The sequence below is a fragment of the Dendropsophus ebraccatus genome, chromosome 1 (genome assembly GCF_027789765.1).
Source record: "Dendropsophus ebraccatus isolate aDenEbr1 chromosome 1, aDenEbr1.pat, whole genome shotgun sequence".
NCBI lineage: Eukaryota > Metazoa > Chordata > Amphibia > Anura > Hylidae > Dendropsophus > Dendropsophus ebraccatus.
Genome location: NC_091454.1, coordinates 92,808,879 through 92,835,458, shown reverse-complemented (window position 1 = coordinate 92,835,458; position 26,580 = coordinate 92,808,879). Strand labels below are relative to the sequence as shown.

The window sequence follows — 26,580 nt, the reverse complement described above, 5'->3', positions numbered from 1 at the left end:
GTCTATTTTTTTCTTTAACTATCTTTCCATTAAATTGGTTTAAAAACATTACTCTGTATTATGCTTCAGAGCTTAAATGTGTTCTAAAGGGCTGTATGACATGGTTTGTATAGTTTATCTGATTAAAGCAGCAAACATGTATTTAGTAAAGTAGAGGAAGAAAATATATGCAACCCTAGGTCGGTTGGCTGCAAATAAATGTAATCCTCAGAAGCAACCTTATATCAGAGGCTTTTAACTATGCTTTAAATGAAATTCATGTATTTTGTATTTACAAATGGAATATTCATCTGCAATGGTTCCTTTTTAAAGAGTACTATCCACTGGGGGAAAAAAGATGGAAGACATGCTGATTGCACAGCAGGGTATCATTCTTTTTCAGGTTTGAAATCAATGATTATGGTTGTTACCTACTAAGAATAGAGAGCTTCCTAACTCTTTACAACCTCCCTTAATAGTATTAGGCTTTGAATAGATAGAACAAATTGTGCTATGTAAAAAAAAATACTATAGAAAATAATTGACCAAAGTTTAGAGAACTCCTGCATACTGTCTGAAATAGAACATCCTGTGCATACACGAGAATGATGCCTATCAATTTTTAATAGAGAAAGCGTAATAGAGTAACATAAATCTGTTCTTTGAGTCTTTGAGTGTGGGTTAATGTCAAGCTGATTTCTGCCAAAACAAAGTTTGACATGTATATGAAACTTGGCCAGAACACTGTGGTCTTCTAATAAATCATATTACTACTCTTCTCTGCTGTATCTCAAGCACAAAACTATAATTGGGGGGAAAAGTAAGAGAAGCATTGATTAATGTCTAAAGGGAATGACACATTGTAATTCAATCACATTCTCATCCTAACATAGATAATTTATGTCCCCACGGAGCTATACATTTGTCAAAGTAATCTGTTAAAATAGTATTAACATTTATTTTTTCAATTTAATGGGCAAATGTCATGCATAAAGGTTTACTCTGGTTATATGATCAATCTATCTATCTATCTATCTATCTATCTATCTATCTATCTATTGTTATATATATCTCTAAAACACAAGGGGGTTACACTTCAGTAATACTTGGCGCTAGCACACCCAGAGCTGTAATTAGGGTCCGTGCATATTAGTTTCAACAAAAGACCGCAGCACTTCTTTTGTAGAGAAATCCTGCCAAACTTTCATCCATCATCAGTGCAAAAAAAAAGTGGGCCACTTTTTAACACCTTACCCATTCCCCCATGGAACCTTTTTTCAAGCTGAAAAAGCTTCTGTTAGAGGACCAAAAAAGGCTCACACAACGTAAAAAAACGTAAAAAAAAAGGTCAATTTTTGCTGCAATTTTGAAGTCAATGGGAAGACGGACACACAATGCATTGAAAAACGGATGTTTTTACCGCGGACGTGAAAATAATGAACATGAACATGATTTTCGGACATTTTTTGCAAATAGCGGACGTTTTTTATTAGTTGTTCACACACAGTTCTTTTGTCACTGTTCTTTCTCCGTTTTTACTATTAAATTCAATGGATTTTTCAATTAAGCCACAATCAAAGGCCAATTAGTAACCCCAAACTAAAATAATGTGCAATCACCCCTCATTGCACTAAGGGCATGCCAGGCTTCGAGAAACGTCCATTATTTTAGCCTCAAAATAACGGACGTCATTTTAAACGGAGCTGAAAAAAACATTGTGTGCACATAGCCTAACACTGATTATGGATAAAAGTTTGGCAGGATTTCTCTAAAGGAAGTGCAGTAGACCCTATTTACAGCTCTAGGTGTCTTGACACCGAGTATTAAGTGCTGCTCCCTGGTGTTTTGACAAGATGTATTACAATAGATAGATTAGATTGAAATACACTTTTAATAATATAACCAGAGTAAACCATTATATATGATAATTGCACATGAAATTGAAAGAATAAATGTTAATACTATTGTTAGGAACCGGATAGCAGGACAATACAAGACAGTGAGCCCTAAGCTCAGCCCCGCCCACTGTCCTCTACCTACTTGCCACAATCCGCCCTAAGATGGCGGCGAGCAACTGGGCGGCGGTCCCTACACTGGCTAGGTGGGACACAAAGACAAGACAGACAGACAAAACGCAATAAAGAATGGTCGACAGTCCGGGTCACAACAATCGGGCAGCGCAGTACAAAAACACAATCCAAAAAGCAAGGTCAATAAACAGGCAATATGGTCAGGGGCAGGCAGCAAGCAGGGATAGTCAGAATACAAGGCAAAGTGGACAGAATAAACACAGAGCTAAACAGAGGCAGAAGCAGGCTGAGACAAGCTCAATATCTGGCAGTGAGAGGCAGGCTGGCAGACACTATATAGAAGACCAGAGGTCCAGTGCAGGAGCTGATTGGACCAGACCCCTAATCTCCTCCGAACACCTGGGGCAAGAGCAACCTGACTGGCAGAGAGAACAGTCAATCAGACTAGCTAACCAGCATCATAGTTAACTCCGGAGTGGCCAGGAGTATCTCAGGCAAAGCGGGTGTGGCTGAACAAACACAGAAGGAAATAGAGCTGTGTTTAGACAAGGTTCAGGACACTGCACAAACATACAATAACACTGAATATCAGCGCCATCTCAGGCGCGCAGCACGAGCCAAGGGGCGCACGGAGTTCGGCACAGGCACATTCATGACAACTATTTTAAAAGATTACTTTGACAAATGAATAGCTTAGTGGAGAAATAAATTGCCCATGTTAAGATGAGAATGTGATTGAATTACCATGTGTCAATCCCTTTAGACATTAATCAATGATTTTCTTATTTTTTCCCCTCCATTATGAGATACAGACGAGAAGAAGAACAGTAATATGATTTATTACAAGACTAGAGTGTTCTGGTAGTGGGGGAAACAAGTATTTGATACATTGCCGATTTGCAATTTTCCCACCTACGTAGAATGGAGAGGTCTGTAATTTTTATTGTAGGTACACTTCAACTGTGAGAAACAAAATCATAAAAAAAAACTCATTATATGATTTTTAAATAATTACTTTCCATTTTATTGCATGAAATAAACATCTGATACACAGGAAAAGCAGAACTTAATATTTAGTACAGAAACCTTTGCTTGCAATTATAGAGGTCAGATGTTTTCTGTAGTTCTTGACCAAGTTTGCAGACACTGCAGCAGGAACTTTGTCCCACTCCTCTGTAAAAATTTTCTCCAGATCTTTCAGGTTTTGAGGTTGTTGCTTTGCAACAACGAGTTTCAGCTCCCTCCAAAGATTTTCTATTGAGTTCAGGTCTGGAGACTGGCTAGGCCACTCCAGGACCTTGTTACTTACAGAAAAACTCCTTGCCCTGGCTGTGTGTTTTAGGTCATTCTCATGCTGGAAGACTCAGCCATCACCCATCTTTTTTTTATAGCTTTTAATGCAATGCATTGAAGTCAATGGGATGACAGACGTCTAATGCACACAATGTGTTGGATAACTGACGTTTTTAACCGTGGACGTCAAAATAATGAACATAATCATTATTTTCGGACGTCTTTTGCAAACAGCGGACGTTTTTTATTAGTTGTTCACACACAGTTTTTATTTTGTCACCCTTCTTTCTCCGTTTTTACTATTAAATTCAATTGACTTTTCAATTAAGCTGCACCCAAAGTCCAATTAGTAACTCCAAACTAGTATAATGTACCAACAGCCAGGCTGCTAAATGATGTCCGTTATTTTAGACTCAAAATGACGGACGTCATTTTAAACGGAGCTGAAAAAAAAACGTTGTGTGAACATAGCCTTAAGGTGATGACTATAAAAATGTATTTATTATTTTTTCCTCAGTGAGTTATAATATAAACTAACTAATATAAGCTAAATCTTGAATTTTAGTAGTTATGGGCACCAAGCCAAAACAGTTTTACTACCTCTTCAGTTCTATACCCTTTATTATTATCTTTTCTTATTCTAAATTAGCTTTAACCTTCATTCTCGTCACTTTGATATTAGCTTTAGGGTAATTTCTAAACTTAAAAAAGAGGACTTAAAAAAATCTACTTACTTAGATTCAGGCTGTTAAGCATACTTTAAAGTGTTCATAGGGAAGACCTTAAAGGGTTCTGAAAAAATATACAGGATGGACTCTTCTGATCTTAATGGGCAGTGGAATTAGTATTCCTAAAAGCACAAGAAACCATTTGCAACATCCAGCTTAAAGGCTATCTATAACTTTGACATGTAAAACATTTTGTACATGTTTTAGTAGTTACCTAGACGTATACAAACTTGAGATTGCAGTCTGCATTCCTTTATTCATTTCAGGCCCTTCAATGAGCAATATGCTATATACTCCTAGTGGATATTTTCATCCCAGTAATACATCATTAATAATCCCCAATTCCAAAACAAATCTGAAAGTTGTCATTCTGTGTACAATGTAAATAAATGTAAAGGTTAATTTTATACATACCCTTGCAATGATCCTGCTGCTGTCTCTTTCCTTTCTGCTCACATAGAACTTTATAAACTCAGTCCATCAGTAACCCACCCCCACCTGCCGTCTACTATTGTACTGTGTCAGTCTTTTTTAAATCCAGTTTACTTTTTCCAGTTCTGTGATGGCACAGCAGGAAGGAGTTTGAGTTGTTTTGTGCTGTGACTGGTTAAAAAGTAAGGGGAGAAGGATCAGTGTGTCTACTACTGGCAAATAGCCCAGCCCAATAACAGTAATATGGGCATTATATTTACCTTGTCACCACTCTTAATGTAACAAAACCATGTAGGTTTTCAAAAATATTTTAAAGATACGTTTGAAGATTTGCCATTTTGTTACCAATAATCAACTGTAAGGCTATGTTCCCAAAATGTCTTTTTTATGAGAAAAATGTTCGTCTGTTGATAAAGAGGGATGACAATAATGATCATGATTAGAGATGAGCGAAGCGAATCTGACGAATTCTGATTTGCAGGGAATCAAGCATTAAATTCGCTTCATATCAAATTGCAAATTCGTCAGATTCGCTTTGCAAATTCGTTAAGCATGGCAGCAACAATAGCGACCGCACATGTTAGCTTACAGTACTGTCTTTTTGCGGGAAAATGGGATCATCCATAATCCCTAGCGCCCGTCCAATTAGCTGCAAACCCCACTGTGATGTCAGCACCTCCCCCTCTTTGTAAGGTGATTGGCTTCCTGAAGGTGGCCAGTTGGCTGTGTATAGTGGAGAGTAGGCTGCAGCAGAAAGAGAAATGCAGAGAGATAGGGACAGAGAGAAAATGAGAGTAAATTATGAGTGGTTTTCTGTGGTAGCAGTTAAGCCATTGTCCAGTATACCAAGTATTTAGGTGACTGTTGTTCATTATACCAAGTCACTGGGCGCTAGGTGTGCATGATAGAAAGTCACAGTGTCCTGGGAGAAAATTGATATTATGCCAAAGTCCACTACTGTCTATTTCGGAATGATTGACAGGCTGATTGACATTTAAAAAAAAATGATAGCTGTTGAAAAAATCACTACTCTGTAATAGCCCCACTATTGTAACTACTATAGTTTGCCTGTTTTAATAAAAAAAAGGTTTATATGTGATTTACAAATATTCGCAAACTTCGCAAACCAAATTTCCGAGTGATTCGCTCATCACGAATCATGATCATTAATGACGTCCGTCATTACCAAAAGACTGACATTTTTCGCATGAAAAAGCCTAACAGTTATTTGATTATTGTTGCGGGAATGTAGCCTAATAGTGCTATTTTTAGTTGCAAAACCTAGCTTATAATCTCTATGCCCTATTTCCAATTGATGAATATCCATTATTATTTGGTTGTATCTAGTAAACAGAAGATGTCCTGCTGTAGATGAGCAGCATATACCCTATAAAATCACCTGCATTAAGCATCAAAGCAACATGTGCATATTCATTTAATAAGAATTACATAGTAATAGGATGTGCAGAGAATTGGAAATAGGGGAACGCTGTAAAGGTGCCTTTGCAGCTGAACTCATGGTCGAAATTAAAAATGTGACATTGTAGCTATGACAACACAGCTCATAAAAGAAATAAACAATTTAATATTAATAACTAGTAATGGTAGAATCACATAAGTTCAAGATTTGCAGTACATTGTTTGTATAAAGAGCTTTATAGCTGTGAATAAGAATTCATTATTAAAAAAATAATGCCTACAAACGTATTCTATGCCTACAAATGTATTCTACGACATTGTCATCATTTGATGTTGCTTACCTGATGACATATTTCATGCACAATGACCATGGTGACATCCAATAAGTATGAAATTGATGAAATGCTTTGGTCAAGAAGAATTCTTTGTTCTACAAATACACTTAATCCCCAGTTTTCCATTGCAGCATATGGATGTTTTGGTACAGCTAATAAATCTACAAAAGATAAAAAATAAACACGTTTTAGCATGGCCAGTTTTACTATATTGATGTACATAGGCAACAAAGCACTCTGTCCTAATGACCATGATAGAAGCAGAACATGTCGTTTTTCTAGCTTTTTTAATATTACATTATTGACCTACAGAATTCACCACTATTAAATACTTTGTAGAATTAGTGTTATGAAGAAAATATGTTTGACATGCATGCTGTGCAAAAAGAACTGACATCTACAGGCTTACTGTGCCTAATGATATAGTCAAATCTGTATTTCAAGGTAGCACTTATGGATTTCCATCATTTTATTGTTCAAAAGAATAATAATAAAGAAAGGAAAAGTACTGTACATATAAGTATTGTAAATTATTCAAATAAACATAATGATTTAATTAGTCTAAGGATCACTGTTTATATGTTTATACAGACAACAAGAGTTTACTAAATGTAACTTTGTAGGAGCCTTTACAAAAAACTAAAATGGACAAAATAACTAGAACACTTCTGTTTTTAGATTGTTGCTGACATAACTGCCATCACTAGTAATGCCTTCGTTTCGCAGTTATGTAGCTTATATTGCTGTTGATAAAGTTTATTACCTGTGCTGTACTAAAAATCTGTTTATTTGTGTTAGCTGTGTAATATGTCAGACCTGACAGAGTTTGGCTATGTTCACACAATGTTTTTTCAGCTCTGTTGAAAATGACGTCCGTTATTTTGAGTCTAAAATAACAGACGTTATTTAGCAGCCTTGCCTCCCTTTAGTGCAAGGACAGGTGTTTGTACATTATTTTAGTTTAGGACTACTCAGTGGCGTAGCTATAGGGGTCGACGGGGTCACCATGGCGACCGGGCCCCTACGCTAGGGGGGCCCGCACGGCCCCCCCCTTGCCACTTGTGACAGTGTCACTTTAAGCATCCCGAGAAGCTGCGGCCGTGCAGCTTCTCGGGATGCACAGATCGCTTTGATGTTCCGCCCGCACAGTGAGCGGGCGGAACATTTAAGCGATCAGAATACAGGAGCAGGACCTGTCAGCGTCCTCCTCCTGTATTCTCTCCCATAGGCTGCCGGCACTTCATACCAGCAGCCTATGGGAGGCCGGGCCGTGACCTCTCCGGCAGGCGTGAGGATGTGACGTCATCACGTCTGCCGGAAGTCCCGTCCCTGCGGCTCGCAAGATGGAGCCCGAAGAGGAGGAGGAGAGCTGCTGCCTGCAGCTACACAGCGCCGATTAGGTGAGTAGGATGTTTGTTTTTTTAGGGGCACCTCTGGGGGCATTATTAGTATATGGGGGCACCTCTGAGGGCATTATTAGTTCTTGGGGGCACCTCTGGGGGCATTATTATTGTATGGGGGCACCTCTGGGGGCATTATTATTGTATGGGGGCACCTCTGGGGGCATTATTAGTTCTTGGGGGCACCTCTGGGGGCATTATTAGTTCTTGGGGGAACCTCTGGGGGCACTATTAGCTCATGTGGGCACCTCTGGGGGCATCAATTTTTTATGGGAGCACCTCTGGGGGCATTATTAGTATATGGGGGCACCTCTGGGGGCATTATTAGCTCATGGGGGCACCTTTGGGGGCATTATTAGTATATGGGGGCACCTCTGGGGCATTATTATTGTATGGGGGCACCTCTGGGGGCATTATTAGTTCATGGGGGCAACTTTGTGGACGTTATTAGTTCATGGGGGCCACCTCTGGGGGCATTATTAGCTCATGGGGGCACCTCTGGGGGCATTATTAGCTCATGGGGGCACCTCTGGGGGCATTATTAGTTGATGGGGGCAACTCTGGGGGCATTATTAGCTCATGGGGGCACCTCTGGGGGCATTATTAGTATATGGGGGCACCTCTGGGGGCATTATTAGTTCATGGGGGCACCTCTGGGGGCACTATTAGCTCATGGGGGCACATCTGGGGGCATTATTAGTTCATGGGGGCACCTCTGGGGGCACTATCAGCTCATGGGGGCACCTCTGGGGGCGTTATTAGTTCATAGGGGGCAACTCTGGGGGCATTATTAGTTCATGGGGGCACCTCTGGGGGCATTATTAGTTCATGGGGGCACCTCTGGGGGCATTTTTAGCTCATGTGGGCCACCTCTGGGGGCATTATTAGCTAATGGGGGCACCTCTGGGGGCATTATTAGCTAATGGGGGCACCTCTGGGGGCATTATTAGCTCATGGGGGCACCTCTGGGGGCATTATTAGTTCATGGGGGCACCTCTGGGGGCATTATTAGTCCATGGGGGCACCTCTGGGGGCATTATTAGCTCATGAGGGCACCTCTGGGGCCATTATTTGTTCATGGGGGCACCTCTGGGGGCATAATTAGCTCATGAGGGCACCTCTGGGGGCATTATTATTGTATGGGGGGCACCTCTGGGGGCATTATTAGCTCATGGGGGCACAGCAGGGAATCCTACATACAGGGGGCATCCCACATTCCTACTCACTTTACTGCACATTACACCAAACAGTGCAGTTACTATGGGAGCCTACAGGAGGGAGGAAGGGAAGGAAGGTGCTAGAAATGTGCGGAGCCTAAATTGTTTGTCTCGCAGGTTCTAAGGGGATGAAACGTATCTGGAAGGAATCATCTTGGAGGACTGGGCCGGATGAAGAGGAAAAGGGAAAGTGACGCCTCAGATCAAAGAAGACATCACCGGTGAGTCACTGTATGACGGTTTTCTTATTTTGTAGAACATCATTTAGTAGGGGTGCCCCGAGGTGGAAAAGGTTGGGAAGCACTGCGCTAATCTGTCCCGCTGCGCCCGCTGGCACATGCTGTCATCTGATTGGGCCTCTTACCTAATCAGATGACAGCAAGTACCAGCGCCCCCCTCCTCCAGACATCTGCCTTGGCGGCCCAAGCTATGTCCTATGGCCGTATCTTTACCGCGTTGAGCTCCAGCTTGTGCTGCATCTACATTATCTGTACTCAGAGATATCACTGTGTTATCTGTGGTGTTACATAGGACTGCAGGTGACATCTACTACATTATCTGTACTCAGAGATATCACTGCGTTATCTGTGGTGTTACATAGGACTGCAGATGACTACTACATTATCTGTACTCAGAGGGATATCACTGTTATCTGTGGTGTTACATAGGACTGCAGGTGATATCAGGTGACTTCTCCAGGTTGCAGAAGTTCAAACTTCATCATGCCCTGCTGACAGTTTATAATGGGAGTTGTAGTTTTGCAGCATGTGGCTTTTCAGGTTGCAGCACTACAACCCCCATCGTTTCCAACTGGCAGTTCATGATGAGAGTTGTAGTTTTTCAGCTGTAGAGTCAACGATTGGAATACAATGATTAGACAATGACACAGTACAGTCCATTAATTATAGGGGGCAGTAGTTCAGTACATGAGGTGTAGGCAGTGACAGGGCATTAGAACATGGTGGCACATTAGAGTAATTGGATATAACGTTAGATAGGACTTTGCCTGATCGGGGGGAGATGGGGGGGCCCCAAGCTAAAATTTTGCACCAGGGCCCATCAGCCTTTAGCTACGCCCCTGGGACTACTAATTGAACTTTGGGTGTGTCTTAATTGAAAAGTTTATTAAACTTAATAGTAAAGACGAAGAAAGAACGGCGACGAAAAGGAAAACTGTGTGTGAACTTTTAATAAGAAACGTCCGCTGTTTGCAAAGGACTTCCAAAAATAATGATAATGTTCATTATACATATATATATAAATATATATATATATATATATATATATATATATATATATATATATCCTATATATATATATATCATTGTGAGAAAATAGCGGCAAATGCTATATAAGGCTATGTTCACACAATGTCTTTTCATCTCTGTTTAAAATGATGTCAGTCATTTTGAGTCTAAAATAACGGACATTATTTAGCAGCCTGACCTCCCCTTAGTGCACTGATGGGTGTTTGTACTTTAATCTATTTTGGGGTTACTAATTGCCCTTTGGCTGTGGCTTAATTTAAAAGTCCATTGAATTTAATAGTAAAAACAGAGACAGAACGGTGACAAAAGGAAAACTGTGTGTGAACTACAAATAAAAAACGTCTGCTGTTTGCAAAAGACATCCGAAAGTAATGATCATGTTCATTATTTTGATGCCCGCTGCAAAAACGTCCGTTATTCAATACACTGTGTGCATTGGACATCTGTCTTCCCATTGACTTCAATGCACTGCAGTCAGTTAAATCTCGGCAAAAACGGACGTTATTTTAAATATGAAAATCGGACGCCTTTTTAATATTTTTGACGTTGTGTGAACATAGCCTAAAAAAGCTAAAACATGATTAATTAATAATTTGTGATCACAACCTAAGGCTATGTTCCCATTACAGTTTTTTTTTCTAAGTGTCCATCTATGGATAATGACGCCCGCAAATAATGATCACAGCCACATCCCCTTCAACCCCCCCCCCATGGTAGGAGTGGCACAAAATGCAAACTTATTGCGTTAAAATAAGTATTCATTGCGTTTTGTGCCAAAAAAATAAATAAATAACATTTAGGGACATGTGACAGGGATGTATCATCTGCACAATTTGTCTGGGAAGATGGTACTTTTTATGGACTGCGCAAAATGTGACAGGCACAGGTGCAAATTATTTTTGTTGGCTAAAAAAACTGCTGGGCAAAGTACTGCCTGGCAATTTTTTGAGCAAAAGCTTAAAAAAAAAATCGCGCATGATAAATCTCACTAACAAAGTAGCGAAAATGAAGCAACTGGGACAAATTGCTCAAAAGTAGCACAAATGCCTTGGGCAATTTTTTATGTGGCACGAAAAAACTCAGTACCAGAAGAAAAAAAGCGCAAACTCAATGATACATGTGCCCCTAAGAATTCTAACATTTACACTATAAAAAACCCAATGATGCTAGCTCATGGTACACATGAGTATGTTAGAGAGCTTATACCCGTAAAAATAGTGATATACAAGACATGTCATAGAACTTTAATAAGGTGTTCACATACTATAAAAAAAAAATAGTTACCACTTAATTTAAGACATTTCATTTAAAAAAATGTTGAGGTTATTTTTTTATGCAAAGACCTTGTATACTTACATTTATAAATATAGAAATTAATCTGATTACGAAGAACCTATGTGTGTCTAAAACTGGGATCGTTTCTGCAGCACATAATTCAAGCTGTTCTTCCTCAGAACCTTGTACACAATTACACACACAGGTTTGAGAGAGAAGGGACGGGGTAATCTAACAACTCGGGCTTCAGTACCACCCTGCACTACCAGATGTCACCTTATCAATAAAACAACCCACAATATGATTTATACAAAAGGACAATGGGCTTAGTTAATAAAAGAATACAAATATTTTTTATTATGTATAAATAGGTACCAATACATATAACATTTCATCTGAATAAAGTAAAAAAATGACCACAAAGTTAAAAAACAATCATTAAAAGTGGTGTCAACAGATATAATTCATCATGGATATTGCATGGTTATATTAGTATCTTATGTCCTCACCTCAACCTTAGTATTATGCAAGGGGATGTACATCTACCACATCTTTAAGGTCTCACAATACACCCTATATCTTAATTTATCTGGTTTATGAGAGTCTATGACTAACTGCTATCACAGCATTAGACGTTATTACACTTATCCATGCTGCCAAACACCACAAAAGCTGTCCCTACGTACGTTTCGCTATCCACGCTTCATCAGGGACCAACCTGACCTGAGGTGCAAACAAGTGCCTATCAACAGTTAAGTCTTTAACAAGGTTCAATCATGCAGCCAGGCTGCAAGAACAATCGCTAGATCATTCATGTGGCCCATTTCTTTCATCGTAGTGGGCCGTACATAACCATTTACACAGGAAAATGAACAACCTACAGGTGAAGATTTTAATGGCTGCACAGAAATTGCATTGACTGATCAGTGGCCCTTTTCCTGCCAGTCAATAATAGACCCAAATAAAGAAAACCTTTACTCTACCAAGAAGATGATGAAAACTTCAGTTTATCAACATTTAGTTACCAAGATTAATTAAGAAGCAACGTAATGCTTATAAAAGTGTAGACTTGATGTTCCGGAATAGGATTTTCATTTTCATTTTCAGGCTTGTTGTTATTACATTATTTCCCATCCTGATTGTTTTTTGCCCACTTTAAGTATTTCTCTTGAGACCTTTAAAATTCACAAGGCATACAGCAGCTGCTGTTTATATCAAAAGCTCCATGAAATCAATCCATTGTATATGCCTTTTAATGTTAGGTAATACATTTCAGCTGTAATAAGGAACAATAAAAATGCACCAATAGCCTCCTTTGTGTCACTAATATGTCTTCTTGATGTGCAGCTCAAAATTCCACTTGAGATGATGAAGTGTTAGGCTTTGGTTGCTTTTGAAAATATATATAATTTCTGTGACATTTATTATATGCTCTAGCATATCACCGTGAATGTATTGAATTAAGAATGTTATACACCATGTATAAGGAATGGATTACATGAACGTTACTGATAACACTGTGTACTTCACTGCCTAGGCTCTACATTTGCATCACCCATGTGAAGAGATTTACACCAATTTAATACTTATCCCAGTAAATGCACAATTCTGTATCTTGAACCAAGTAAAATGTGATGACCCACAATAGCATTTAAAACTATATGCTACTTATTGTTGTACTTATAAGGATTTACTCAGGATTAGATAAAACAGTACCACATATGTTATTGTGTCTACTCAATTTTATAGAAGTGAAAGCTACCTTGCTATGATACCACGCACAACCTATGAACACAGTGTTTTTCCATGTAAATATCTAATAAACTACAAAGCCCCTAAGAACAGTGCTGATGATCAAGATAAGAAAATATGCTTATAAAATATGTAATTTTCTGCTGATAGAATTCTATTAAATAGGGAGCCCCACTTAATAAGATGTTGGTATGTTATTACAATTATACATACAGCATAAATAATACCAGCTGATACATGAAACTGGCACATGTAATACCAACATAATAAAAATACTTCCTAATAACTGAGTTTCTCCGTTGGAATGAGCCTTCAAATTTTAATATGTATCAAAATTTATAATAATCCCATCAAATTCATTCAAAACTAAATTCCAAAATGTGTCATATTAGCATGCAACAGTGTGGAATTGTAAAATGCTCCTTAACAGTCAGGCAGTAATCTTTTTAAATGAGATCACTAAGTCTCTTTATATAGATGGGATAAAAAATTTTGCATAAATTAGGGTAAGTATGTATAATCAGTATTCCTCTACAACATAGCATTTCAATTTTCAGTAGGAAAGAGAATTTTGAAAATGCACTAAACTTTTAAGTATTCACCTTTGCAATAAATGCTTAATAAATGCATCACACCATCTCCAAGTTTGAAAGGATTTATTACACTATATGCTTTTAATGCCCATAGTACTGAAATCAGATAGCGGGTACTGAGTTCTGAGCCATGTTTTACTGGGTATTTATTAATGGCAAGGACATCAAATATTTTTTTCTTAATATTAAGAATTTTAATGTATCATGTACTAGTTTAAAAAGGGATGTGCTAAGATAAAGTGGCAACATAACTATATGTGGCTTTAGATATTACTAACAAACAGGAGACAGAAAAACAAGGGCAAAAAGTATGTATAATAAATTTATGCAACCAAAAATATGTGTGTATGTTGTACATTAAAAGGAAACTATCAGCAGGCTTAATTAATCTAATCTGCTGATATGCCCTTTTTGTGTACAGGGCACTGAAGACAAAGGTAAGGGATATAATAGCAGGTTAGATTTGTCTAATCTGTTGATAGTTCCCCATTAAAAAATTATATGTACAAAAGTATTGGGACACATTTCGTAATGATTAAATTTAGGTATATCAAGAAATCCCCTTGCCACAGGCTTATACATTAAGGGTAGCTTCACACGTACAGGATTTACAGTCGATTTGACGCTGAAAGTTTACAGTGAAATCCCCTGTGAATCCTGCTAGTGTGAAGTTCAATGGGGTTACATATCAGCGCAGAATTTTCATTCCGCTGCGACTATGTAACCTGGCCCCTTTAACATTAAACATTAGGCATTACTGAAGGCAGAATTGTGCTGGATTATCCGGACAGGTGCAGAGGGTCCCCGAGGCCCTAATGACAGTAAGGGGAGGTCCTTGGAAACGCTGTAGACAGGCTGTCACCGCTCTGCTCGATCAGCGTCTACTCATCAATATGTCCGCACTGTGTGTCTTATCCTTCTGGTAATATGCAGTAATAAAGGTTTGTAAAGACTACACTGGTGGGTGCAACTATTTCCCTCTATTGCCCATGGAATGTAAATATTTATATTTAATCACGTACCAGCACAACCTACATGCCGTTACCTGACCGGGATGACAAAAGCTCAGGAGCTGTGCCCCTGTGGTCTGAAGTGCTGCATAGGTGCTGCAATCAGTGTGACCAAAAAGCCCTGATGATTACTGTGATGTCAGGAGACTTCCCTGAAGCCTCCTGTGTCACAGCTATGGTGGCTGATCAGGCTCAGCTTAAGGCTACAGTATGTTCACACAATGTTTTTTTTTTTCTTTTAGCTCCGTTTAAAATGACGTCCGTTATTTTGAGGCTAAAATAATGGACGTCATTTAGCTGTCTGGCCTCCCCTGTTTAGCTGTTGGTACATTATTCTAGTTTGGAGTTACTAGTTGGCCTTTGTGTGTGGCTTAATTGAAAAGTCCATTGAATTTAGTAGTAAAAACTGAGAAAGAACGGTGACAAAAGAAAAACTGTGTGTGAACAACTAATTAAAAACGTCCACTGTTTGCATAAGACGTGCGGAAATAATGATCGTGTTCATTATTTTGACGTCTGCGTCAAAAACGTCCGTTATTCAATACACTGTGCATTGGACGTCCATCTTCCCATTGACTTCAATACATTGCTATCGCAGTCAGTTAAATCGCGGCAAAAACTGACTTTTTTGTATATGTAAATCGTCAGCCTTTTAAATTTTTTTGACGTTGTGTGAACATAGCCTAATGGTGCATTTACACGGAGGGATTTATCTGACAGATCTTTGAAGCCAAAGCAAGGAACCGACTATAAACAGAGAACAGGTCATAAAGGAAAGACTGAGATTTCTCCTCTTTTCAACTCCATTACTGGCTTTGGCTTCAAAAATCTGTCAGATACATCTGTCTGTGTAAATGCACCATAAGGCTAAGTCCTATCAGCTTTGCCTATTACAGGCACATTGCATTGCAGTGCATCTTGGAATCAGTAAGATAAGTTAAAGCATAAAGTTAGACAGGTCGGATTTAAAAAATTGGCTCTGGTGCTGAAAGCCAAAATCAGACTGATCCTGAAGGGGTTAAAAAAAATGTAAGCACTTTTGAAGTCCCCCTAGAAACAATAACCCAGTTGCCCTAGGTGTCCCCCTAGGAGTGATAATCAAGTCAATCAATAACTCCTTCACAACCTGGAGCGTAACTGTACATCCTGGGTTGGGTAGGGGATTTCAGACAACGTTTTGAACTGCTGTGATCCTGGCTACTATCTGCAGCATGTAACCACACCAGTTAGTGGGTGATAATCAGCTTTTTAGATGCAGCTGTCAAATTCACATTCCTGATCTTGCACGGTAAACGGTGTAAGCGCAAAAAAAACACGCCAAAGTGCAAAATTGCTGATTTTTTTTTTGTCTCATCAAATCCAGAAAATTGTAATAAAAAGTGATCAAAAGGACCCATATACACAAGCAATAATTCTTTTCTGGTTTCTCAGAATATTTTATGCCATTGCAAAGTACAATTAGTGGTGCAAAAAATAAGGGCTCCTTTGGGTCTGTAGGTGGAAAAAAAAGGTCTATGGCCTTTTAAACACAAGGAAGAAAAAACAAAAGCGCAAAAAAACAAAAATTTGCCCAGTCCTGAAGGGGTTAAGTTAGGCAGCCACTAAAGACAGAGCCCTAAGGCTACCCTGGCAATGAATCGCCCCTGCCATTGCATTTCTGGGAGCCAATATGGACCATTGCACCACCAACGCGGTATGTAAGACCATTTAAATGCTATCAGCTTTGACAGCGATGTCCAAATTATTATATAGCCTGCACTGCAATAGCTCCCTGTAATAAGAAGCATCCTCTAGCCGCTGGGAGTCACTTTATATGGAGTGTGCTCAAGCACTGAGTCCTTAATGGCCTCAAGACAGAAATTAATGCCAAGTGGTTAAAAGTGAAGTTGTTGAGGACCGAAAGCAACTTAACCATGAAGTGGAGACCATGGGTTGCCAAGTGCTAAGGTGTGTAGTGCATAAAGTTGACAATGTTCTGCTAACTCAATAACTGCAGAGTCAAAAAACCTTATTTGGTTTTAAATCAGCACAAAACTGTGTCCTGGGAGCTTAATGGTATGATCAGCGTGTGTCAGCAATATGATTAGTATGTTAGTCAAAAAGAGCTTTCTGGATTTAAAGATCCCAAGTAAACTTGTCTGACAAAGGGATCTTTTGAATCCCGAAAGCTTACAGTTCTAATAATTTTTGGTTGGCCAATAAAGGTATCACTCCTAAAATACTTTGATCAAATTATTTACCACCAGTGGAGGAAGAATAATGCTATGCGGTTGTTTTTAGGAATTGCCTTTTAACCCTAATTTCCATTGAAAGGAAATTTTAATAGTTCAGCATGCCAAGACATATTGAACAATTGTATGCTTCCATCTTGTGTGAACAGTTTACGGAAGGACCTTTACTGTTCCAGTATGGCTGTGCCTCACTGTACAAAAACAAGTTGCATACAGGCATAATTGGATGAGTTTGGTGTGGAAGAACTTGATTGATCCACACAGAGCCCTGTTCAACCCCACTGAACACCTAGAGATTGTGAAAACAGATAAAATTCTTGTGATTTAGCTTTTTCTACCACACAAAGTAAATCAGGGCAGTTTGCTTGTTTCATTTTGAACCAGGATTATCATACTGTACTGTATGTGGATTAAGGTTCCTCTACAGCATCATAGATGTTTGCCTTTTGATTAAGTTTATGAAAACCATGACTTTGTGCTGTAAGAGAGCTGTGATGCAAGGTGAAGCTTCCATAGATTGAACCTATTTTGCCATCACATCCCACATATGCTTGATCAGATTGAGATCTGGGCAGTTTGGATGCCAAGTCAAAACCTGAGGGGAAAAAAAAAACATGGCACAATGCACATAGGCTATGTTCAGACAACGTCAAAAATAAAGAAAAGGCGGACAATTTTGATATTTAAAAGAAATGTCAGTTTTTGCCACGATTTAACTGACTGCAATGGCAATGCATTGAAGTCAATGGGAAGACGGACGTCCAATGCACACATTTTATTGAATAAGGGACGTTTTTGCCGCGGACGTCAAAATAATGTAAGGATAGTTGATCCTTACCTAATTGGAGGTAATAATACAATGCTTTTAATATTGTTGCCAGGACAACAATTACCGATTTTCCCATAGGGATAAAACTTAGCTTTTATTTTGATCTTTAATAATGAGGACAGAAGTAGTGATCATGATATTTATATACAGTGCTAAATATAAAAATAGTCGTGCTTGGGATACAGCAGTTATAGTATGAAGTTAGTGTAGTACAAAGGTTGTGCTATACATATACGGTCTGGTTCATTCCCAGTACATATGCAGTACGGGGGGTGAATTGGGCAGTTAAGGGGTTAATTCACCTCTCTTATGACTGCCTTGATCAGGCTTTGCTAAAGACCTATGTGATAGCACTTAGAGATTTGACAATGTAACAGTTCAAAGAGGTCCTTTAGACCTCGAAAAAGATACAATGTTGTTCAGACCGCCGGCCAGTCTGGCAACAAGAAGGAACTCTCGCTTGTTGTGGTGTGGCGTTGTCAATGTTCTACATCGGTATGTGGGATATAGATGTAGTGCCACACTGCGTTCGCAGACGCCGTAGTTTGTGTGTACAAACACTTCACCGCTGTCAGTGTGCCATTTACCGCTGACAGTATTATGATCGGTGATTAACTGATAAAGCTACAGGCTGTATACACTGTCATTGCATGGGTCATAGGCGAGGATGCGCTTCGGGATTTGGCAGCGGGCAGCTTGCCCGATGACCCAGAACGTGCTATCCTGCTCTGGATGTAGAGTGGCGTGCTAACACCGGTAAATGGGGACCTACGGGATGAGACCCGTGGTCACGGTGTATGCCGTCGTCATTCTATCATGTCTACACTTTGCTGTATGATTGCTATCTCTAAGCTAATACAAAGTTCAAAATATATTTGTCAGATCCTACAAGCACTGACTATATTAAAATATCATGCCTTTACAAGACCTAACTAGTTTCACCAGTTGCACTGTCTTTTTCAAAGGAGGCATTAAATGGGGGTGGAGCTAAGCTCAGTATATATGCTTTTTTTCAACTAATTGACCCCCAGGTCACATCAGTGTTCACCTATGTGTGAACGGTACTGTAGCGAGGCTTGGATAATATGGAATTGGTGCCTCTTATTGGAGGGTATCAGTCTCCGTATAGATGTGAAAGACGGCGCGCAGTTGAAACGCCGCCCTCTGGCCGTTAGCGGTAACCAAATGTCGTACTGCGCCTGTGTCGACACTTAGTCTGAAAACCACACTCATGTGGCCATTGCGCATGTCTTCGGACTTAGCCGATATAGCGGTACAACCTTTGTACTACACTAACTTCATACTATAACTGCTGTATCCCAAGCACGACTATTTTTATATTTAGCACTGTATATAAATATCATGATCACTACTTCTGTCCTCATTATTAAAGATCAAAATAAAAGCTAAGGTTTATCCCTATGGGAAAATCGGTAATTGTTGTCCTGGCAACAATATTAAAAGACGTCAAAATAATGAACATGATCAATATTTTTGGACGTCTTTTTCACACCCAAAGGCCAATTACTAACCCCAAACTAAAATAATGTACAAACACCAGTCATTGCACTAGAGGGAGGCCAGACTGCTAAATGATGTCCGTTATTTTAGACTCAAAATGACGGACATCTTTTTAAACGGAGCTAAGAAAACGTTGTGTGAACATAGCCATAGAATGAAGCTGGTAGACAAACAGGTGTTGAAAAGTGAAACTTCCCTCAAACACTAGAGCTGTAAAAACACAGAGATAATGCAATTGATTGCTTTGTAGAAAATACTCTAAAAGGTCAATACAATTTGAAAATGCAAAGAATTTCTTCACCACAATGGATGCATGGAGCATCTAGTAGTGAAAAGCAAACCTCATTTAAAATAAATAGAAGTAGAACTGGGTTTGCAGGTCAGAAATCATAAGAATGTATCACTATTGTAAGAATAGAAAAAAAGTGGGATGATTTTTCTTGTTGCTTATTTCATGAACAAATTAGATAAGGATGTGAATGATAGTAGGGTAAATAATGAAATAATGTTGGTAACAATAAGGATGATAATAATATTCAAAGATGCTGTTAGAAAAATACAACTGGTCCAACAAAAACAAGCCCTCATATAGCTCTGTCAGTGGGTAAATAAATAAAATATCCTTTTTGGAAGTTTAGAAGGAAAAAAAAAAAAAGGAAAATACTAAAACTGGTTTAAAAGGAGTTAAAGTAAACATCCTGTCTCCCCCATTCATTTGCTTCACAATTAATGCAGAAATTTCCTGGTGTCCATCTTTTTCTTACAGGTGATTTAGAAATCCATAGTTTATAATGATTTTTGACTTTGCTGTAATAGAAAACAGCTTTTCATGTACTATCTGCTAAGCTTGTGATGGACTTGTATTTATATACTGTAGTCATAGGTAGAGCTGCAGGGACAAAGCAGAGAGCAGCAGCCTGAACCAATGATGAGACAGGAGGTGTATTTCACACTATATCCGACTCGCTGTAGGCACTATAGCTAAATTGTAGTCACAGATCACAGCTTTGCACTAAATAACAGGTAATCATCCCCTGTAGGTATTGACTAACATATTATTTTGTGCTCCTGACTGTAAAGTCACATTAAGATAAAAAAAATCATGTTGTGTCAGTTCTAGTAGCAGATGATTTATTATATATATATATATATATATATATTTTTTTTTTTTATTTATTTTTTTTTTTTTATGGATTAGTATTAAATGGTTTAGCTATGAGTACCAAGAAACAGGCTGTTAAGAGTACTGTTACATGTAATATTTGTCCAATGCAATAAAAATGCAATTGAAAACTAAAGTGCAGTTGTGTGTTATATTTTGTTCAGTGTTAACTATTATGATTGCTCAAAAACGGTAAATATGCGCATTAAAAAAATACTTTTTACGTGCAGATTTTCAAATGTAAATTCACATTTAGGCTTATTCACACAACATTTTACAGCTCTGTTTATAATTATGTCCGTCATTTAACTGATGTCATTTAGCAGCCTGGCCTCCCCTTAGTGCAATGACTGGTGCTGGTACATTATTCTAGTTTGGTGTTACTAATTGACCTTTGGGTGCGGCTTCATTGAAAAGTCCATTGAATTTAATAGTAAAAATAGAGAAAGAACGGTGACAAAAGATACACTGTGTGTGAACAACTAATAAAAAAGTCCGCTATTTGCAAAAGACATCCGAAAATAATGATCATGTTTATTATTTTGACGTCCGCGGTAAAAACGTCTGTTATGCAATACATTGTGTACATTGGACGTCCGTCTTCCCATTGACTTCAATACATTGCCATTGCAGTTAGTTAAATTGCAATAACAGAAGTTCTTTTAAATATGAAAATATAGCATAAAGCATATAGCAAAAACATAGCCATAGAGTGTTCAAGGCCCGTTTCATGCTACATGTTTTTGGCTATATGTTTTTTTGCTTTACTCCTGCCTGTGATTTGTCATTGTATCTCAATAGCATTTCTTCTGTGTGCTTAGCCTTCCTGCAACCCTGAGCGTTAGCCTTGCCTTCTGAACTTACCCGTTTCCTGATTTTGGACCGGATGTGTTATCCTGGTTTGGCATTTTTTTTGTTTTGACTTCTCTGTTGGATTCTGATTGCGTCTGTATCTGTCCTGACCTGTGTCTGTTTATTTCCTGTCTTCCCTACAAGTAGTTCAGTTTGAGGACTTTTGCTCAGTAGGAGGCCTCCGTTTAAGATGCATTGTCCATCATGCCTGGACAGCTAAAGCTTTGGCTGTCCAGGCATGATGGGAATTTTAGTTTTGCAGCAGCTGGAGGCCAGACGGTTCCCCATCCTTGAAGTAGAGCAGTGAAATATCAGCTCACCAGAGTTTTACTCTATTAGAGTTTTACCCTGCCCAGTGCACAGCAGTGTAATTTTCACCAGAAGTCCTTTATTTTTTTTTTTAAATCTGTCCCTTCTTTATTGTTGAATCAGCTAAAACCCTCTTTGTCGCTCTGATTCATTCCTGTCTTGACTATTGCAAATTGGCCTTCCCTTCTCTAAACTCTCTCCTCTTTAGTCCATTCTTAATACAGCAACCAGCCTCTTCCCCCTGACCAGCTACACTGCACTACACTGATGCCTCCCCCTTTGCCAGTCATGCACTGGCTCCCTATTAACTCCTTAGTGACCACCGATATGGCTTTTTACTGTGTTTACCTTTTTTTAATTAAAAAAGACGTCTGTTATTGCTTCAATTTAACTGACTGCAATGCAATGCATTAAAGTCAATGGAATGACTGACGTCCAATGCACACAATGTATAAAATGACGGACATTATCTGAGGAAACGTCAAAATAATGATCATGTAAATTATTTTAGGACATCTTTTACAAACAGTGGACAATATTTTTAATTGTTCACACATAGTTTTTCATTTTTCACCACCCTTTCTCTGTTTTTACTATTAAATTCAAAAATTTTAATTGAATTTTAGTTAAAGGCCAATTGGTAAACCCAAACTAGAATAATGTACCAGCAGCAGTTATTGCACTGATAGGCGGCCAATTCTTAAAATAATGGACATTATCATGAACTAAAGATGCTCAGAGCGGTGCCGCGCAGTGGCCCCGCTCTGAACTGCCGCGGTCCCGTGCCCGCTAATTAAGTAATTGGATGCCGCTGTCAAAGTTGAGAGCTGAATCCGATTACTTACTGCAGCCCATCCCTGGTGTCTAGTGGGGTGGATCGCCCCCACGGGTCATTGTCCAGGAGGAGCGATCCACACATCCGGCTCGGGCCGGGGTCTGCGCCGTAATGATGCTGATCCCGACTCTGCACTCTTGCTGCGGCAGCCGAAAGCAATCCAGTGCCTATCTCATTGATCTATGCTGTATAACTATAGAGCATAGATCTCAATGAGAGATCAATGTGCTTATACTAGAAGTCTCCCAGGGGGGCTTCTAGTATATGTGTAAAAGTAAAAAAAAAAGTGTCATTATTGATTAAAAAAACCCTCCCCTACTAAAAGTTTGAATCACCCCCCTTACCCCATGTTATAAATAAAAAAATAAATAAACATGTTTGTTATCGACACGTGCTTAATCACCCGAAATATTAATTTATCATATTCCTGATCTCGCACGGTAAACGGCGCTAGTGCAAAAAAATCCCAAAGTGCAAAATTGCACATTTTTGGTCGCATGAAATCCAGAAAAATTGTAATAAAAAGCAATCAAAAAGTCAAATATGCTCAATCAGGGTACTTAGAAAGTAAAGATCATGGCGCAAAAAATTACACCTCACACAGCCCCAGAGACCAAAGGATAACAGCGCTATAAGCATGGGAATGGAGCAATTTTAAGGAACATATATTTGTTAACAATGGTTTACATTTTTTACAAGCCATCAGATAAAATAAAAGTTATACATGTTACATATCGTTGTAATCTTAACGACTTGAGAAACATATATAACAAGTCAGTTTTACCCCAGGGCGATCGGCGTAAAAACAAAAACCCTCCAAATAAAAGAAATGCGTTTTGTTTGTTTCAATTTCACCACACATTGAATTTTTTTATGGTTTTGCAGTATACTTTATGAAAAAAAAATCAGCCTGTCATTGCCTGTCAAAGTAGAATTACTGGCACAAAAAATAAGGGTTCATGTGGGTTTCTAGGTGAAAAAATGCAAGTGCTATGGCCTTTTAAGCACAAAGAGGAAAAAACAAAAACGCAAAAATTGAAGGTGGCCCGATCCTCTAAAGGTTAACTGACTACAATGGCAATGCATTGAAGTCAATGGGAAGACGGACGCCCGATGCACACAAAGCATTGAATAACAGACGTTTTTACCGCGGAAGTCAAAATAATGAACATGATCCTTATTTCCGGATGTCTTTTGCAGACAGCGGACGTTTTTAATTAGTTATTCACACACAGTATCTTTGGTCACCGTTCTTTCTTTGTTTTTATTATTAAATTCAATGGACTTTTCAATTAAGTCACACCCAAAGGACAATTAGTAAACCCAAACTAGAATAATGTACAAACACCAGTATTGCAGAAAGGGGAGGACAGGCTGCTAAATAACGTCCTTTATTTTAGACTCAAAATAACGGACGTCATTTTAAAACGGAGCTCAAAAACGTTGTGTGAACATAGCCACATGATGATACTTATATATTATTTATATAATTTATTGTATAATTGTCTCTTCTTGAACGTTGAAACCTGTGGTTTTGCTCTTTATGATGATTATTCTTATACAGCAAAATTAGGTTTATCAGATTTTCGCACATTATTGTATGCTATGTATAATTGTATTTGGGTTTTCAAGACTAATAGTCCTTTTACACGGAGGGATAATTTGCTCAGTCGATCGTTTAAGGATTTTGAAGCAACAATTTTGTTTTTAAAACGATCAGCGTTTAGACGAAGAGATAAATAGTTTGAAAAAAATCGTTATTGCAATCGTTTTAAGATAGCTTGAGCCCATCTCACACATAGGGTGAATCTGTGAAAGACTGTTTACACAAAGTGATCTGCGAACGAGCAACAACGATTTGAGAACATGTTGGAAGACCAAGATGAACAATTGATCACTTGATCGTTCGTTGTGTTTACACAGAGCAGATTATCGCTCAAATTCGATTATCGCAAAACTTTGAGCGATAATTGCTCCGTGTAAAAGAACCATAAGGGAGATAAGGGATATTGATATCTTCCTTTGAGCTGAATTGGACAAAGAAGAAAAAAAGGGAGATCTTGTATCAGGCGATACACCAGGGAATAAAATAAAACTTATTTACTTAAATACCGTATTTAGTGCAATAAATGTTTTATTTTATCCCCTGGTGTAGCGCCTGATACAAGATCCCCCTTTTTTCTTCTTTGTCCTATTTATCATTACCGGTTGTTTTCTATACGGTTGGGATCAGTGGCAGCAATTCCAGGAGATCATCCATTGTTTTTTCCACAAGTGATTCTAGGTGTTGTGCCCTCAGTACAACTCCACTAGGTGAGTGTGTTTTTGCCTTACCTAATACGCAAACATACTCCTGTTGTCTACACATGAGCGCCTGTGTTTCTCTTTTCTCAGTTTGAGCTGAATTGGACATTTTATTGTTTTTAACTAATGAGAATTTATATCATACTTCTAAAGTCTATTTTCTAAATATTTTTTGAGTGCACACACAATTTTAAGGCATACAACTTGTTATTTTTGTATTTTTCCCCCCCGCCTTGCCAGTGTAAACTGATAATGGTATTCTCTATACATTAGAAAGGAAATTTGAAGGAATTGGTGAGTCTGTTTAGGAAATTGATGTCTGCTTAGGAAATTGTACACCTGTGAGGTAAACTGCCCATCGGTTTCCTAGTTTACAGTAAGAAATTACAGCTTCTAAAATGGTTGTCAATTCTGACAGATGACAATATTTTCCAATAATGAAAACATTTAAGAGACATGCTTTAAAAATGTATTTACTGGTAGTTGCAGCATGCCACTAAGGCCATTGCCTTATTGGAACGCTCCAATTATCTGTCTCCCAGCTGTCACAACGTTTTTTTTCTTCCCTTGTTATCATTATCAAATCAGGTACTGATATTAGTTTGGCATTCAGCTACAGGAAATATTGCACACAATTCAATATTTTTAACAGATACAAGAAAAAAAAATATATAATTGTTAAGGAATGACAGCAGTGTTCACACAATGATGCTTTTCATTGCAATTATTGAAAACAAAACCAGAAAAGGATTAGGAATGGAGGACATTTATAAAGGAACAACTAGGACTACTCCTCTTCTATATCCATCCCTGGCTTTGTATGTAATGTACAGAATAGTTAACTTTCTTACAAAACACATATACTCGTCATTAGGTCAACAAAATTATATAATCAAACATGCAAAGAGTAAAATCCGATATTCATGTACAGTATAAATCAGGCAGTAAATTAAAGCAATAAATATTAGCTGAATATCATGAAAATACATCCTTCATTATGGTCAGTTTAATATAGACATTTCCTTATAAATTTTGCCAAATGTCCTAAATATGTTTTGATCCCAAGTCGTTTCAAAGACTGTGGGTTTAGTGTTTAATTATTTATCGAACTCCAGTATTAAGTCATATAAACCAATGAATATAATATTAAATAAACTTCTCCTTCAAATGAATTATCAAATTAAATGAAGAAAAATTTGCATCCTATAAAAAAAACAAATATTAATTAATAATCATGCTTCAAATTATGTATGATTAAATTAATACAAGTGCATAAAATAGTTAATGTATCAATCTAAATATCTGAATACAAATAATATTATTATTGAAGAGTGAACTGAACTTTACAAACCGAGATTTGTTACAAAGTTTGCAAAGTTCGTGCCGAGTTTGTAAATGTGGCCGCACGTATACATAGAAAATAAAAAATTGTCTATGTTTACCTGCCCACACTTCCTTGGTGTCCTCCACTGATCACAGCCGCCTCGAGCCCACTCAGCCAATCACTGCCTGAGAGGGGATACTGCCACACCCAGGAATTAAGTTCACCTTAACTCCTGTCCACCCACTTTTTGGTCAGCATCTTTATTGCCTTTTGACCTCTTCCTTCTTATTAATGTACTATTTTTGCACTGACTTACCTGTTATTGCATTGGGACTTTATGCTTCATATCCTTTGTTCACTGTATACTGTAGACTGTTTTTGCACTTTATTAAATCACCAACTTAAATGTTTTATTAGCTCAGACATTGTCCCATTGATTTATTTTTGAAAATAAAGGAAATGTCCAGCACCTGAGCCTCAGG

The 26,580-nt window shown here is 38.3% G+C and overlaps 1 protein-coding gene across 1 annotated transcript in view; it reads right to left on the bottom strand.

Annotated features, from left to right (window-relative positions):
* TRHDE (thyrotropin releasing hormone degrading enzyme) overlaps positions 1–26,580 on the bottom strand; it is a 469,889-nt gene that overhangs the window by 212,056 nt on the left and 231,253 nt on the right. Inside the window, exon 4 of the mRNA XM_069957471.1 lies at positions 6,223–6,377. Within this exon, the coding sequence (XP_069813572.1) occupies positions 6,223–6,377 (155 nt within the window). The remainder of the gene's footprint in view (positions 1–6,222; positions 6,378–26,580) is intronic.